The 18,798-nt window shown below is 35.2% G+C and overlaps 1 protein-coding gene across 3 annotated transcripts in view; it reads left to right on the plus strand.

Annotated features, from left to right (window-relative positions):
• Positions 1–18,798, plus strand: part of WDR70 (WD repeat domain 70) — a 307,123-nt gene that overhangs the window by 13,614 nt on the left and 274,711 nt on the right. For 2 of the 3 annotated variants that reach the window (XM_029216477.1, XM_029216478.1), the window contains exon 5: positions 5,914–6,115. In XM_029216477.1, the coding sequence (XP_029072310.1) occupies positions 5,914–6,115 (202 nt within the window). The remainder of the gene's footprint in view (positions 1–5,913; positions 6,116–18,798) is intronic. The other variant, XM_029216479.1, reaches the window with a different exon arrangement.

Genomic DNA, 18,798 nt, shown 5'->3' on the forward strand with positions numbered 1-18,798 from the left:
CATTTTAGTTTTCCACTTAGAAATATACTACAGTTTATCCATTGTCTAGTCAATTTAGGTTGCTGTTTTTCTATACTATTATAAAATATGCTTTTAGAGATCTCCTTATAGCTATCCTCTGTTTTACTGTACAAAAGTTTCTTTAGAGTATATACCTAGTAGTAGACTTGCTAGGTCTTTGAGTAAGTACACGTTTATCTTTAGATTTGGGTCAGTTGTTTTCTAAAGAGTTTGTACCCACTTACTTTCCCACCAGCAGAGTGTAAGAGTTTCCGTTGCTCCACATCCTCATCAACACTTGTTATTGTTAGACATTTTTATTTTTGCCAATCTGATTGTTGTGAGGTGGTATCCTTATAGTGTTCATTTGCATTTTGATGATTACCAGTGTCGTTGTACATCATCATTTCAAAAGTTTACTGGTCATGTATTTTTTCTTCTGAAGATATAGTAAGAACTATGTCTTCTGCAAGATTTTCTCTCAGGCTCCTTGTGTTTTCCCCTTAATTGGTGGTTTACTATTACTATTTTTTTGTTTTTCAGTGGTATTTTTTTAAAAAATAAGTTTCAAATGTTAATATATTCTCATTTTAACCTTTTCTTTTGTGATGTGTGCCTTTTGTTTAAGAAATGAGTCCTTACACTGAGGTCATAAAGATAACTTTCTATATTTTTATCTAAAGTTTTTAAGTTTTGTTTTCCATATTTAGGTCTTAAATCAACATAGGATTAATTTTTTGTGGATAATGTAAAGATGTTATTCATTTTTATTTTTTGCTCCATATGAATAATCAATTTCCCCAGCCCCTTTATTTTTAATTTAAAAAATTTAGTCGAGTTTTTTTTAGAGCAGTTTTAGGTTCACAACAAAATTGAGCCGAAGGTACAGAGAGTTTTCCATATATCACCTGGCCCAGTACATGCATAGCCTCCTCCATTACCAACAGCCCCCACCAGAGTGGTGTATTTGTTACAGTTGGTGAACCTACACTGACACATCTTCATCACTCAGAATCCAGAGTTTACATGAGGGTTCACTCTTTGATGTTGTACCTTCTGTCAATTTGTACAAATTTGTAATGACATTTATCCACCACTGTGGTATCAATCAGAGTAGTTTCACTGCCTTCACCATGCTCTGTGTTCCATCTCTTCATCCCTCCCTCCCCACAAACCCTTAGCAACCACTGATCTTTTAAATTTTTATCGAAGTAGGGTATACACATTACAAAGTCAAACATAAAGTCTCATTTCTCCCTGCTCATGATTCTGGCTTCCCAGAGGAAATGATTAAATTTTTTTTAGCATTTTTTCCCTTCAATTTACCTCTGTATTTCTAAATGTTTTCTTTTACTATGGTGTCTTGATTTTTTGAATTGGGGTAAAAATTTTTTTAACATAAGAATTTCCATTTTAAACGATTTAAATTATACAGTTTAGAGGCATTAGTAATGTTTATAATGTTGTACAGCCGTCATCACTATTTCCAAAAATTTTATCACTCCAAACAGAAACTTTAGCCATTAAGCAGTAATTCCCCATCTTTCACTGATGAACACTTGGGTTTCCATCTTTTGGGTATTGTGAGTGCAGTGAACACTGGCATACAAGTATCTGTTTGAGTCTTTGATTTTAATTCTTTTGGGTATATGCCTACGAGTGAAATTTCTGGGTCATATGGTAATTTTATGTTTAACTTTTTGAAAAACTGCCAAGCTGTTTTCCACCGTGGCTGCGCCATTTTACATTCTCACCAGCAATGTGTGAGGGTTCCAATTTCTCCACGTTCTTGCCATCACTTTTTACTTTCCATGTTTTGTTTTGTTTTTATTATAGTCATCCCGGTAGGTGGGAAGTGGTATCTCCTTGTAGTTTTTTTTTTTTTTAAATATATTTATTTATTTTTGGCTGTGTCAGGTCTTGGTTGCTGCTTGCAGGACCTTTCGTTGCAGCATGCGGGCTTCTCTCTAGTTGTGGCATGTGGGCTCCAGAGCACATGGGCTCTGTAGTTGGGGCATGTGGGCTCTCTAGGTGTGGTGCGTGGGCTTAGTTGTCCTGCTGTGCTGCATGTGGGATCCTAGTTCCCCGACCAGGGATTGAACCCACGTCCCCTGCATTGGAAGACAGATTCTTAACCGCTGGACCACCAAGGAAGTCCCTCCTTGTAGTTTTTATTTTCATTTCCCTAATGTCTAATGATGTTGAGCATTTTTTGATATGCTTATTGATCATTTGTATATCTTCTTTTGAGAAATGCATATTCAAGTCCTTTGCCCATTTTAAAATTGTGTTGTTTGTATTTCTGTTGTTAAGTTGTAGGAATTCTTTATACATTCTGGTTATTAACTCAGCAGATATGTGATTTGCAAATATTTTATTCATTCTTTATGTTTTTTTACTTTCTTAATATCCTTTGATGCATGAAAGCTTTTAATTTTGGTGAAGTCCAACTTACCTATTTTTTCTTTTTGTTGATCATGTTTTTCATGTCATATCTAAGAAGCCATTGCCAAATTATAGGTCATGAAGATTTCTCCTGTTTTCTTCTAAAAAACATAGCTTTGGCTCTTACATTTTGCTTATTGATCCATTTTTTTTTTTGCGGTAGGCGGGCCTCACACTGCTGCAGTCTCTCCCGTTGCGGAGCACAGGCTCCGGACGCGCAGGCTCAGCGGCCATGGCTCACGGGCCCAGCCGCTCTGCGGCACATGGGATCCTCCCGGACCAGGGCACGAACCCGTGTCCCCCACATCGGCAGGCGGACTCTCAACCACTGTGCCGCAGGGAAGCCCTTATTGATCCATTTTGAGTTCATTATGTATATGATGTGAAGTAGGGATCCAACTTTTTTTGTTTTTGTTTTATTTTTGACCCATCTTGGTGATTCTTTTTTTTAAAAAATAAATTTATGTATTTTATTTATTTTTGGCTGCATTGGGTCTTGCTGCGCACGGGCTTTCTCTAGCTGCGGCAAGTGGGGGCTACTCTTCATTGTGGTGCATGGGCTTCTCATTGCGGTGGCTTCTCTTGTTGTGGAGCACGGGCTCTAGGCAGGTGGGCTGCAGTAGTTGTGGCGCGTGGGCTTCAGTAGTTGTGGCTTGCGGGCTCTGGAGCACAGGCTCAGTAGTTGTGGTGCACAGGCTTAGTTGCTCTGCGGCATGTGGGATCTTCCCGGACCAGGGCTCAAACCTGTGTCCCCTGCATTGGCAGGCAGATTCTTAACCACTACGCCACCAGGGAAGTCCCATCTTGGTGATTCTAATGTAAGGTGTGATTCCAGAGTAGTTTTCTATTTTATTTTATGAATGTTCAGCATTCATTATATGGTGATCATTTTCTTCCTGTTTTTTTAAAATGCACACTTATTATATATAAGTTACTTATTATGATAATTTGAATTCAGTTCTGGAATTGGTCTTCTGCTCTCTTGCTGTATTTCATTTGGTCCTATATATTTTAAGTATGTTTCATGTTAGATTTTCTCCTTTGTAGCATGTTGAGACTCTGTTTCACAGTGCATACAGATAATTTAAAAAATGTCTACAATGTTGTTAAAATTTGGTTTAGAGAAAGACAGTAATCTAAAACTACCCTTTTTATTGGCTTAAAGAAATATTATATGGGTGTAAGTTATCATTCAGAAATCAAGTACTGAGAAGAAATACATCATTTATCCTATGAAAAATAGCTGTAGAATAGTAGAGAAATACTGATATACTCTAGATTTGTAAGGTAGGAATCATTTAGACATTCGCACTTCCTTTTAAGAAAGTAGTACCAGAAACAATGAATTTTGCCTATGAATTTAATGAAATTGTACAACCATACATCTTATTTAATGCCTAGCTAAAATCTCGCTTAAAAAGTCAGGTGGAAAAAAAAGTCAGCCGAGGAAAACGTTAGGATTGACTCAACTGTTTTCACATCGAGTACATATTGTTTCTCAGGCTCTGGTTCATATTTGGGTACCACATTGAATCAAGGCGTATTTTAAACATGGAATGTATTCTGTTTTCAGTCAGGGACATTTTTGGACATAATTTCATGGACTTTGTTTTTCAGGATATTGAAAATATGTTAAAAATGGTTCATTTTTTTGGCTTGTGCACATTAGCAGCAAAAAGCCAGAAGCAGAATTAGAAGCTGATACATTCTATCAAGTTTCATGTGGGTATTAGGCCTGCATAATCAGCCATGAAATCTATATGGATCTGTTTAGTTCTCAGTTCAATGATTATTTTTGAACTAGTTAACTGGGTTAAAGCATGGGTGCTAAGGGTTAACATTTCAATTTAGAGCTCTCTGTGGCCTTAGTTTTGCATTAAGGAAGTCTGTGACTTGTAACCAGTACAGTCAGAAATTTGTGATCTGATCACAAGAGAGAAAATTTGGGAGCATGAATAGTTTAATACAAATTTAGTCAGTCATTCAAGTATTTATTGAACACCTTCTGTGGGTTAGGCACTGCTTTAGAAATTGGGGATACAGCATTTAGCAAGTTAGATGAGATCTCAGCTCATATTGCTGTGGGGACATTTGAGGGGATGGATAACAGATTACAAACAACTAAATAATTAATCAAACAATATAATTTAGCAATGTACATAATAAAGATCATCAAAGTAAGGTAATTAAGGTAATGGTGACTGATGGGGGTGTGTTTGAAAGTTTAGAAAGGGGTGTGTGTCTGAAGGCCTCTTTGAGGAGGTGACATTTGAGGAGAACTGAATGATGAGAAAGAGGCCATGTAACAAGTGTGTTAGCAGAGGGAACTGCAAGTGCAAAGACCCTCAGGCTGAACCAAGCTTCACGTGTTCAGTTATGAAGAAGGCCTGTGGGGCTGGAGCACCTTGAGCTTAACTGTTGAAAAAAAGAGAAATTCTCTTTATGGAGGTTTGCTAGCTCCTGTCTTTGTATAAGGATATCATGTATGTTATGTTATGAGTATGTATTCTTTTAATATTGAACCTAGATGAAAATAAAAAGAAAAATCCCATTTTTTTCTTCAGTAGATATTGACTGCCTATGTCAGGCATCATGTAGGTGCTAGAGCCACAGCAATGAACACAACAGACAAATTTCTGCTTTCATTGAGCTTATATTCTAGAGATACTTCATTAGAAGGCAGTGACACTTTGAATCCTAGAAAATATTTGATAGATTAATTGATATAATTAGGAATGCAGTTCTCAACCTTTTGGGATGGGGTGGGAGGTAGAGGGATGGTGGATGGTGGTGGCTTCCGAATGTATAAAGGTGTTTAATATAGACTTTAATGAGAGTGTGTAATAGTCCTCAGGTGTGTTGGGTAGAAAAACAGTTGAGAATCAATATGATACTCCCTAGGGTAAGGTATCTTTACAATCCAGGAAAGCTATCAATACGTTTAACATTTTAGCAACTCAGCAAACTCGGATTAGCACTGAGAAATAGTTTGTATTTCAGAAAATATATTGAAACATTTTGACAGTAATATTAACTTTCTTACATGACTGACTTTATTTACTCCTGTGGCAAACAGTGATCGTATTCACATATAGTGAATAGAAACATTGGTTATCTCAGTAGTTTTCTTTCTTATGGTGTAGTATCTAGTAGTTTTTCTTCCACATTCCAGTTGTTCTGCTGGCTCTTTATGAATGAGGATTATCTAATGGGCCTCTAACATGTAATTGCTCTGAGCTTTTGTCTCTGACTTTGTATTTAGGTAAGATAGATAAAAGAAGTTTTTCACTTTCTTTAGGTGAAATAATATTTGAGTCACACATTCAATGTTTGAATTACAAATTTAAAAACATTAAAAAAACTCAGTTGTTAAAAGGAGAGTCAGGGTTTCCTGAGAAATCAGTATTATCTCCAGAGTACTTTCTTTGTTTCAGCATAGGCAATGAGTTTCTGTTTCTATATTTTCAGGGATACAAGCAGTAGTGAAAGTGAAGCAAGTTCTGAATCTTCTGATGATGAGTTAATTGGCCCCCCTTTACCCCTTAAAATGGCAGAAGAACCAGTTAATCATATGGAGGAAGATATCCTTGGTCCTTTACCTCCACCTCTTGGTGAAGATGTGGAAGAAGAAGAAGATGATGATGATGATGATGATTCAGAAGAGGAGGAAGTAAGTATTTCAGTAGTAATTTAAGAATTCAGTGGAGTAGTGTCTTTTAGAGTAGTGTAGAGATCAGTTCCCTGCTAGACAGTTATTCATGAATGAGATCAAATTAAAAAAAAAATCTGAGTTTACTACCGACAGCCCCTTGTTGAAAGAACTCTAAAGACTGTATTTCAGGAACAAAGAAGTAGACCTCAAAAATAATAAATGGACAGTAGGAAGCAATGTGTTAAAAAGTTAATAAACATTTTGTTAAGTTTATGTAGCATTGAGTGTAATGTTGATGATGAATAAATCTGGGAAGATTTAAAAATAAAGTGGATCTAATATTATTTTGAACAATAATGTGGAAGATAGGAGAGTGGAATCAGTTCAGTCATTTTGAAATCATATTATTTGGGCGGAGGCTAGAGATGTTATTAGTTAATTTTAGATTAGCTTAGGTCAAGTTGCAAGTTACAATTTTAAGAGTAAATGCCCCCAAAATAGAAATTGTGTAACCTCCAAAATAGTAAAAGGAAAAACATATAAAGAAAACCATTGATATACTTTGTATTTTTGATACCTAGAATGGATCATTTTTTAATACCACCTTTCTCTATGTTACAGATTATTTTCAGTAATAATTATGAGTTGAAACAAATAATAATGGTCAGAAGAGAAACTGACAGCCTTTGCAGATCTGTCAGTGACTTCATCAAAATGGGCATTCTTTGCTTATTACTACACAGTATACCAAATTGGTCATTCTATGTCTATTCATAGTTTATTAAAGGAAGCTTTTCATGCACACATGTGTATGTGTGTGTATGTAAAATTAGGAAAAGAGGAACATAAGGATAAATCAGGCAGTTTCATTAAAAATTTTGTTTTACAATAAATTCCTGAAACTGCAGTGTTGACCATATCATTTTTCTTTTGATGTCAGTCCTAGTGGCTTTTAAATATCTCTGTTCTTAAAACACTTTCACTAAAATCTCTTCTTCCAGAAAATCCATCATTTTCTAATATATTTGGTAAAAACTTCTAAAGTTTCTTCTGTAAAAATCGGAGAAAATGGCTAAATAATGGCATATGTTGTCATTAAATGATCCATTGCTTTAGAATGTTTTTGATGAAAGCAATTGAGGTGTTTAAACATTCCCATTTTGAATTCTTCTGCCGACCTAGTCTACCATCTTTTGTCTTTTCCTCCTGGCATTGAAAGTATAGCAGAATGGAAGACTCTTTTTGTTTCTTTGACTTTATAATCATTATTTATTTTGAACCTACTGTTTAAATGCAAGAACATGAAGTACACCAGGGATTGGAGATATGAAACCACCCTTGAAGTAAGCTTGAATGATTCTGAACCATTAAAAATATTATCTGAACATGTGTGTAGCTGAGTACATTTGTGCATGTATGTGGTGCAGATAGTATAACTGGGAGTGTGCCAAACTAACTTCGTGTAGAATGCAATGTTTATTAAAAGATAAGTAATAAAAATAGGCTAATTTGAAGCTTACATATGTGTCATCAAAACTCAGCACTAATCATAGCAAAAAACAAAAAAACAAATTTCTAAACTGACAGTTTTAGAATTGCCAGCATCTGGTGATAATAAAAAGTAGTCTCATCTTTAGTTGATTTTATTTTTGTTTTTAAATTCTCTAAAGAAAATGTACCCCCTTATTGGTCTGTAATACTACCACTGAAATGCTCTTGATATGCCATTGAAGAAAGCGCAGTCATTCCAAAAAATGACGGGAAAGGGGAAAAAAGAAGTAGATGAAAATCTTGGTAAATAGAGATCACAAAATAAGATGGTAAGCATGAATACAAATACAGTTGACCCTTTAACATTGCAGGAATTAGGGGCACCGACTCTCTGAGCAGTCAAAAATCCGAGTATAATTTACAGTCAGCCCTCCATTTACACGGTTCCTCCACATCTGAGGCTCCACATCCGCAGATTCAACCAACTGGATCATGTAGTACTGTAGTATTTACTACTAAAAAAAAATCTGCTTATAAGTGGACCTCTGCAGTTCAAAGTCATGTTGTTCAAAGGTCAGCTGTATATCATTATTCACAATAGCTGTAAATGGCTAAACTTGCCACTTAAAAGACAAAACTTCTCAGATTGGATTAAAAAATTCAGGCATATTCTGCTTATGAATGATACATCTAAAATGTAATGACATAGAAAGGTTGAAAGAAAAGGGAATAAAGGAGACTATAGCAGGAAAATACTAACTGAAAGATAACTGATTACTATTATAAAATTAATGTAAAGATAAAATGAGTGTCATTAGCTAATGGTAAAAGAAACAATTTATTCTCCAGGGAAATGATAGTCCTTAACCTGTGTGCATTTTAACACAATATAATCAAAGCAAAAATTGACAGAATTATAAGGAGAAATGATGGACAGACCTACAGTGATAATGGAAGATTGTTCAGAAACAATTCAGGAATTGTTAAGATGGCAATTAGTAAGAGTATAGATTTTAGCAATACAAATGCACAAGTTTTATCTATTGAACATATATAGAACCTTCATCCAGCATTTTCTTTTCAAGCATACATGGGTAATCAGAAACAACAGCAACCACACATCTAGGCCACAGTGTGTGGTGGACAAGGAAAAGATGTGTTTAATTATTTTGGGTGGTTCATAGAGTAGGTAATATTTAGGTTGAACTATCATATGTGAGAATGACTTATGTTTGTTTGTTATGAATGTTTGTGTGCCCCCCAAACTCATATGTTGAAGTCCTAACCTTCAGTGTGACTGTATTTGGAGATGAGCCTCTTTGGAAATAATCAAGGTTAAGTTAGGTCATAAGGGTGGGTCCTGATCCAAATAGGATTAGCCTCCTTATAAGAAGAGAGATACTAGAGAGCTAGGTCTGCACATAACAGCAAGAAGCTGGCTGTTTATAAGCCAGGAAGAAAGTCTGCAACAGAAACCAAATTTGCTGGCACCTGGTCATGGACTTCTAGCCTCCAAAACTGTGAGAAAATAAATTTTTAATCTTTAAGCCACCCAATCTGTGGTCTTTTGTCTGAGCTGATGAATGCAGGTTTGCAATGCTGGCAAGGTACCGGGGAAGAGAGAATAGAAGTATGAAGGGTGTTGTGAGGAGAAAAAAAGTTGCTATAATGAGGACCTAAATGTGTGCAAGTACATGATAGTGTGGTGAAATGTCATGTGATTAGTGCATGGCTGTTTTTTCTTACTAGGGGGAAATGGAAAGATGAGGCTGATGAGATCAGATCCAGAGAAGAAATACAGTAATCCCCCCTTATCCAGGGGGATATGTTTCAATACCCCAGTAGATGCCTGAAACTGTGGATGGTACCAACCTTTATATTAACACTATGTTTTTCCTATACATATATACCTGTGATAAAGTTTAATTTATAAATTAGGCACAGTAAGAGATTAACAATAGTAACTTATAATAGAACAATTATAATGATGTACTGTAGTAAAAGTTACTGGCATACCTTGGAGGTATTGCTGGTTGGGTTCTAGACCACCACAATGAAGCAAATGCTGAAATAAAGCAAGTCACATGAATTTTTTGGCTTCCCAGTGCATATAAAAGTTATGTTTACACTATTCTATACTCTATTAAGTGTGCAATATAGCATTATATCTAAAAGAAAACAATGTACATACCTTAATTTAAAAATATGTTATTGCTAAAAAATGTTAACCATCATCTGAGCCTTCAGCGAGTTGTAATCATTTTGCTGGTGGAGGGTTTGAAATATTGTGAGATTTACCAGAATGTGACACAGAGACATGAAATGAGCAAATGCATTGGAAAAATTGTGCCAATAGACTTGCTCCAAGCAGGGTTGCCACAAACCTTCAATTTGTAAAAAACGCAGTAAAGAGCAATAAAACAAGGTATGCCTGAATGTGAATGCGGTCTTTCCCTCTCTCTCAAAATATATTATTGGACAGGCATAATGCCTTTTCGATCTTAATTAAGCATTTAAGATCATGCACTGTGGTCATAACTTTTGCAGTTTGAGGTGCGAAAGCAAAGCTAGCATGAATTTCTTTTTGCTTCTTCATGATTTCAGAGATAGGAGATTTGTTCTTACTGTAGATCCTAGCAACCTCTGCATACCATTTTTTTTCCTTTCCTTATCAAGTTGAGAACTTTTCAACTTTTCACTTAAAGGAAGCACTTTATAGCTTCTTTTTGGCATTTTCAAATTGCCAGCATCACTCTTGCACTTTGGGGCTGTTATTAAGTAAAATAAGAATTACTTGAACACAAACACTGTGATATCTTGACAGATGACTACTAAGTGACTGCTGGGCAGGATACACTATACAAAGGGATGCTTTACTTGTTGGGCAGGAAGGAGCAGGATAGCTTGAGATTCTGTCATGTTACTCAGAAAGGCACACAACTTAAAACTTATGAATTATTTGTTTCTGGAACTTTTGATTTAATATTTTCATACCAAGGGTAACTGAAACTGCAGAAAGCAAAAACCAGGGGTAAGAGGGGATACCTGTACTTTGTGGAGGAGATGGAATTTGAATGAGCCTTGTAGAGGGTAACATTTTGATGGGTGAGGTGAGTGGAGGCCACCTCCTATCTAGGAAGAGTGAATGGCCGGAACAAAGGCATAGTGTACAAGATTAGATTTGGGAAGATGGGAAAATCAACTTCTCTAGAATAGAGGGTTAATGAAGATTGGACCTTTGACTTGGAGCTGATAGGTGAGTAAACCCAAAGTGCAGCTATGCAGAGAAGGAAAAACATGCGTGGGTGTGGGGCTCAGAAGTCCATTTGAAATCTTATCATAGCGTAATTAAAGTATATCAGGAGACTGAATGACAGCTTTCTGTTTTTTTATAAGAGTATGTGCTGGTTCTTTTTGGAAGTAAAACATTAAGTCTTTTTATGGTGTGCCTTTCCTCTTGTAAACATAGTAAACAGAAAATGCTAATTAAATAACATGCAGGTCATAACAAGTCTGTTGGTGATTTGTGCCAGTAACAGCTTCAGTGTTAAAGTATGCACTAATTGATAATTCAATACTTATTACCATTGTTAATGGATTAACTCTGAAACTTTAGATTGGAGATAAAACAAGAGTGGGAGATTCCTTATTTCCTTTCCATTTCTCCTTCTATTTTTCTTTCCAACATATATCACAACCAGCATTTTCAAGACTAGGGCAGAGGTGATGGATGAAGCAGATAGCTTGGAAATTTTGTGAATGTGGCTTTGTAGTAGCCTTCCTAGATTCAGGTAAATTATATTGGCCTTGAATGGAGGCCTTCGATTTTCAGACTTTGTGGTTTGATAGTAGATGAGTGGCAACGTCAGTCTGTTTTTTAAGTTCTGAGTGAGAACAAACTTTTCTACTTTATTATATTTGATAAGTGGGACATTGGCAGCCTTCTAGATCAAACAGTAGTAGAATTAGGGATCATAGGCAAAGGAAATCTGTTTACTGTCTTGAATATGAATGTTATTGTGGAAAATAGACAAAGTAGCATGATTCATTTTATTTGCATTGCAGTGTTGGGCCTGTGTTTCAACGCTGAGTTTCAAATGTTTCTGGCCTTTGAAAGAATTTTGTTTTTGTGGATGGTTGGACTTAGGGCCTAGTAATTCTTTGCTTGTTGATTCAGAAACTTAATTTGGTTCCTTCAGGAATCAGTTTGAGGTAATGCTAGGCAAAATTATAAGAGATTGTTTTATATATCAGAATGCTAGTTATATTTTTACAATTTGGGATATGTCAGAATTGTCCCGTCTACTTATTAAGGCTTAACCATTGTGTAGGTGCCCTTGATTTCCTTTCCTTTTTTCTCTCATACTTGGATTCATCACCATCAACCTTTTGTATTTTTTGTTTCCTTTTGTTTTAGCCTTTTTCTTTCTACTTGCTCTTGGCTCTAAGCTTGCAAACATACTGAAATCTTCCTTTAAGTCAGTTTCCCCTCCAACCTACTGTCCAATTTCCTCTTTTTCTTATCAGCTAATGTCTCGAAAGCAGTATTTATATTTGCCACCTCTCTTTCGTCACTACACAGTTTCTCCCTAAATCTTTGTTGTCAGCTTCTGCTCTTACCATTTCATAGAGATCCCCAGTGACAAAATCCAAATATCCAAAGACCCTTTCTCAGTTCTCATTTTGTACCTACCTCTGCATTATTGGACAATGTTGAATTCTTCTTCCTTGAAACTCTTCCCTTGCCATTTCTGTATACTGTTGGCTTGCTGCCTATCTCTTTGACTGTTTTTTCAACAGATATTTATTGAGCACATCTTATGAGTCAGGTACTTTGCAGGTGTTAGGGATACAGCAGAAAATAATGCAGACAAATCCCTGCTCTGGTGGTGCTTACATTTCCGCTAGAGCCTCTTTTACAACTTCATATTTCCTTACATTTCTCCAACCATAAGCATTCCCTGAGGGTATGTCCTTGTGTACCTTAACATTTCATATTTGGCCTGAGTGGAGTTTCTTACATCTTCCTGTACTCATGACTCCTATTCACTCAGAGCAACTGGAGGTATTACCTCATTTCATTTGAACTTCAGATTCAGCTTTCTAACCACTCATGAAACATGTCCATATTTAAGCCCCCACAATATTCTAAATTCAGCATTTAAGATCAAACTCAGGCATTTGCTTTCCCACTTGAACTTTTGCTCTGGTCACTTAGCTTATCTCTTTGCCTCTAGGATCTTCAGTCCCTTTTCCTCACTGCTGCAAGATTAAACTATTGATAACACAAGTCATATTGCAAGTAATGGTACTCATTCCCTAGATGAGGGAAAATAAACTACCACAGCAAGTGAGTTTGACTCATGGGGATTCCTGAATAGAATCTGATTTTTTTTGCTGCTCAGAAACTTGCAAAGCACTGTGACGTTTTAGAGAGACATTCTACTTGGTAGGAAAGCAGCCAAATTTACATACCTGAGTGGCTAGATATTTCAGCAAGTATTATGGAAATTAATGGAAAAATATTTTTAATAACCAAGTGATTCTTCATCTGAATGTGAGAATCATCTTTGGTACAATTAAAAAACATGTATTTGTAGGTTCTGTAATCCAGAGATCATTAAGTAGGACTAGGGTGAACCTGCCTCAAATCCTGCAATCTTGTGTTGTAACCAAAGGCTTCATAGGTTATTCTGATGCACCTCTTCCCAAACCACTTGTGACTCTCACTTAAATAGTCACAGTTGGGGTCATAGGTTAACTAACTTAGGGTACCTTCATAGGTTATTATCTGTATCATGCCTCATGGATGCTTAAGGACATGGGCTATTGCTTACAGAATAATGTTTCCTAAAAACAAGGATATGGAATTGCTGCACTGTTTCTCTGTGCTAAAGAAGCCACTTTGAAGTTTTCATACAAAACGTATAAGAATATTCTTTCTCCCAGATAGCTTAGAAATAATACTTGTTTTGATTTTTATTTTTTGAAAAATGTTTCTTTTATGATATGTGAAGGTTGATGTCTCTGAAAAGCATTAGTGTTTAATTGCTTCTGAAGATTACATGGGAGAGATGGTAAGTTCCTGGCCTTTTGAATCTCTCTCATTTTTATGTCTTTTTATGCCTATCTTGAATTATACCCTATTAAATTATAATTGTCAAATTTTGTGAAGGGCTATGAAGAGGTTGGTATTCTAGGAATTGAGCCAATAGCTCTGTCAGTTATTGAGACTATATCACTAAATATCAGGAGCCTTAAAAATGTTCATTTCCTTTAAACTTAGTAATATCACTTCTAGGATTCTAGACTAAGAAAATTTGGAAAAAACTTTATGTACATAGATGTTTATCACAGTACTGCATATAGCAGTGGTTTTCAGAATGTGTTCCGTGGAATGCTGTTGGGGGGCAGTTGTGGTAGGGTTGGGTCCCTCCCCTACACTCAACAAGGTCAACTCTGTTTCATGTTAGTCTTGCTCAGAGCTTTCTCTTGACAGTTTCCATGTCTAAAAAAGTTTGAAAATAACTGACATTTAAAATATTAGAATAATTAGAAATAATGTAAATAAATATCTAATAATGGGAGAAGGACCAGTAAATTGTTGTGTAGTCATATAAAAGCATTATGTAGTCATTAGACATGTTTAATAAGAGTTTTCAATAGCAATAGGAAAGGACATAAAACTGTATAGACAATATGATTTCAAAACTTTAAATATTGCGTCTGTATGGAAAAAAGCCCTCTCATTGCTTACTTCTGTATTATGGGAGTGAGGATAATGCTTATTTCTGCCCTATACGTTTCTGTTCTTTTCTAGTTTCCACACTGATCATAAACTGTGCCTGTCATTAGAAACAAATGATGGGAGTACAAACAGCAGTCCTCTGTTATAAGGCAGTTATGATCTTAATTCAAAAATCTAGGACAGACATAGGAAAAAACCCAAACAGAACAGTATTGAATATAAAATGTCTTAAGTACTGGTGAGCACACTTACTTTTTTGTGTGTTTTACCTTGTTCCAAAAAGGATTTAATGAGGTGAAATGCTATAAGAAAGCATAAGTTAGGAAGGATGAATGAAAAAAGGAAAACCAAGGTACATAAATACAGTTAATATAAAACACACAGGAAACAAAGTTCTATATTTGCTATGGGTAAGCCACAAAACCTCGTCACCATTATTGATTTCTTTCTTTCCTTCTTACCCTATATCCAATCTCTAATTCATTAACTCTTCTTACTAGCTCTGTCTTCAAAGTTTATACCAGATCTCTCCATTTCTGTCTCCATTACTACCACCTTAGTCTAATCTGATATCACTTCAATATCAGTAGCCATGTAAGTCATCTATCAGCTTCTGCTGTTGACTGGACCACTATGATTGTAATCCAGGCAATAAAAAGAGACAAAATACAGATATAGGGAGGCAATGTAGAGTAGTGATTAAGGAAATGGGCTTTGAAGACAGATGGAGCTCTTTCACTTTCAAGCTGTGTGACTTTGGGCATTACTTAACCTCTCTGTGTCTTTCTTTCCTCCTCTGTAAAATAGGGCTAATAAAGCACCTAACTCGAGTTGTGTGGATGATTGAATAAGTGAATGAATATATATAGAACCCATAGAACGGTGCCTGGTATTTATCATTACGCTCATCTATTTTAATATATAACAAAAAGAGAATTAAAAAATTAACATGATTCCTAATAAAAACATTTAAAAATGAAACTAAAAGGGAACTTTAATATTGTATTAAATGATTCATTCATGCTTCATACCACCAGTCAGTGTTAAACATAATTAAGGAGCACTAGAGGTATTCCCTTTAAAATCAGAAATAAAAGATGGTAGCTGTCACATTATTATATTATTCTAGACATTTTTGCTAATTAAACAAACTGAAATAATCAAGAGTATTAAAGGAAGTGAGAATATTGTTGTATTTGATATGACTCTACCAAACAACAAAAAGGGACTAATCCAAACAGATTAATAAGGGACTTCCCTGGTGGTCCAGTGGTTAAGACTTCACCTTCCAATGCAGTGGGCGCGGGTTCGATCCCTGGTTGGGGAACTAATATCCCACATGCCTTGCGGCCAAAAAACCAAAACGTAAAACAGAAGCAATATTCTAACAAATTCAATAAAGACTTTAAAAAACAACAACAACAAACTATAAAAAAAAACAGGTTAATAGTGTCTAGTTTAAAGGGTTAAAATTGAAAAAGAGATACCTGTATTACAACAGGAACAACAACAAAAATTAGAAGTAAGCTTAGTGAGAGATGCATCTGAATGTAAATATAATATAAACACTATAAAGCTTTTCAATACAAAAAAGAAGTAAGAACCACTAAATAATCAGTAAATATTAAATTTTTTCCCACAGAGGTTAAATAATTGGCCCAATTTATTCATTAACTCACTTATCTCACTATTCAGTGGAAGAGTTTCTGTTCAAACCCAGGCTGTCTGTGCTTTTAACATTACTGTGCTGCCTCCCATACTTGGAAGCCAGTGGCATTGAGCTTTGAGCCTTTGTTAGGTGGTGAACCTATATATCAGTTAGTACATATTGATTTGGCTGCCGGTGGCAGAAAATGGAAAATAACAGTGACTTAAACAGCTAGAAGTTTTTTTTTTTTTTCTGTCTTACATAAATGAAATAAAGAATTAAATAGACCAGGGCTAGTTTGCAGGTCCAGGATATCACAGCTCTAAGCTCCAGGATATCACAGATCTAAGATCTTCTGTCTTTTTGTTCTTCCATCATCAATGTGTGGGCTTCAACATGGACGCTTTAGCTGTAGCCATTATTTTTGCAGTTTTGTCAGCAGGAAGGCAGAAGGGATAAAGAAGGCTACTCATTTTGAACTTTATATCTTTCTGTCACATGAGAAATACAATATTTACTTTAGGGATCCAGGATTCTAGCTAAAATTCAATGCTTCCATTACAAAGGATGGATGATGGGGGCAGCAACTAGCAACTATGTAGTGTGCATGAATTTATACTCAGTGCTTGGTACTTTCACTTATAGTAATTGCAAATTATTTACTTTTTAAATCTTTTTAGGCATTGTGAATAGTCCTTTAATATTGTATCGATATGACATACATATGTATACTCTATTTATTTGATTTCTTTTTGCACATTGTGAACATATTAGCTGCCTTTCTCCAAAGTCTCAAAAGACATAGTTTATGTTTACTAATGCAATCTTTAAACTCCTAGGATTTGGTTACTATATTAGCATGTATGGATTTCATTTGAATTCCTGTCTGTTTCATCCTGCTATTTAGTTATTCTACTGTTTTTATTTCTTCTGGAATGAGGTGCAATCTTTATGGTTCATTTTGTTAAGGAGAGATTCCATAAAACTAGTCTTGGCTAAGATTTTAGTCAAGTTCAACTATACATGTCAAGTTCGTTTATATAGAGGATCTTTGAAACGTTCATAAAGAAATGGAGGCATAGGAGTGGATTTTTGTTTTTAACTTTACAAAAGCATTCCCAGTAAGAGATCTTAACAAAGAAAGTACATTTTAAATGCTTTTACTTTAGGAGAATGTGCTTCTTTAGTGAATCAAGTTATAACTGTAAACAAAATAAGCAATTTTCCCTCAATTGAATTTATGATTGTCATTTTTTTAAAAAAGAGTTTTACCTCCTTCCCACTTTCTTTTATTATTTCCCACAACTGACATATAATTCATTGTTCATTTAGCACTGGCTCTATCAGTAATTCAAGATTTTTTTTAAGGACATGTCTAATCTCTCATTAAAATAGGATAATATAGAGAAGGCCTGATTTGTAAATGTATTAGACCTCACTGATTCCTATTTGCCCATTAATTCCCTCTGACAAAAGAATCTGTTAGTTTTGAGTGGACACTGATCAAAACGGTAATGCTTCCTTCCCATTCCTCCAGTTTCTGCTTGTTAAAATTCTGTCTAGCCTTTGGAGACCATCTCAGACGTGACTTCCTTCAAACAGCCTCTCCAGATGCCAGCTGCACGTGCTACTTCCCAGGCCTGTTTTCTCCCTTGTATAGCAAACTTAAGCTATTTTTCTTGTGAAATCATTACTTGTATTCTTGTGTTAACTACTGTGCCTCTCCTTTGCAATCCTTTGTGATGACCTTAGGTACAGGGATTTGTATATAAATAGTACAGTGGTTTTTAAAAACTTGCAACCTCTGGTGTAGTGCCTTTAATGTAGTACATAGAGTAAATATTTGTCAGTTGGAATTGAATGTATTTGGTTTTTATAATTGAAAACCTCATTTTATGACATTTGAGAGTGTTTTCTATTTTTGACATATAAATCCCTAGTTTTTACAAGGAAAATGGAAGTTGGGATAGAGGACTGAACAGAAAAAATGTGAGCATGAAAATGCAAAAAGACACCTTGCTTTGTAACAGCCATTATATATGCCTTGTCCTAAGCTTAAAATTTAGTTACATAATAGTTTAATAATTGTAAGAACTGCCCCACAGTTGAATGAGATTAGTTAATTTAATCGTATAGACTATAATTGCTTATGAACCTACCTTTTAAATGAGGCAAAAAAAAGTTGTAGTTTTCTCTTCTTATAACAGTCCCACAAAATTTAAAATGTGATTGTCTTGATTGAGGTATAATTATATATAGTAATGTGCACAGATCTTAAGGTTTCAGTTTGAACAATTTTGACAGTTTTGTATACACGAAATGTAGCCACCATCCCAAACAAGATACAGGCCATTCCTGTCACCCAGATAGTTCTTTGTGCCCTCTTCTAGTCACAGACTTTTAAAAAATGAGCTCTTGATAGCACTAGAATTGGAAGGAAAATTACCAGAGAACATACTGATTATTTTACATTAAGAACTATAGCTCCTGATTGTGGTTAATTTTTTTAATATGCATTTTACTTCAGTTGCTGGTTAGTAGTTGCTTTAGTGTTGCTGCTGAAGTCACTGGATTGGAAGTGTTAATGTTGTTTGTCATAATTTTTTTTTTGATGACAAGCTTGCTTTTCACTCATTTTTCCTTTGTTCCATTTTACTTATCTACAGTGGTAATAAAATTGTTCTTTCAAATAGAATGCAAATGAAAACGGTATGCAAACCATAATTGAACTTTGCCAAACTATACCAACTGTTAAGTAATTAGAAGTATTTAGTGAGTATTTGAACGTATATTATTATTTTGCTTTGAACTGAA

This window comes from Monodon monoceros, unplaced genomic scaffold, assembly GCF_005190385.1.
Source record: "Monodon monoceros isolate NGI ecotype Baffin Bay Population unplaced genomic scaffold, NGI_Narwhal_1 Super_Scaffold_12, whole genome shotgun sequence".
NCBI classification, from domain to species: Eukaryota; Metazoa; Chordata; class Mammalia; order Artiodactyla; family Monodontidae; genus Monodon; species Monodon monoceros.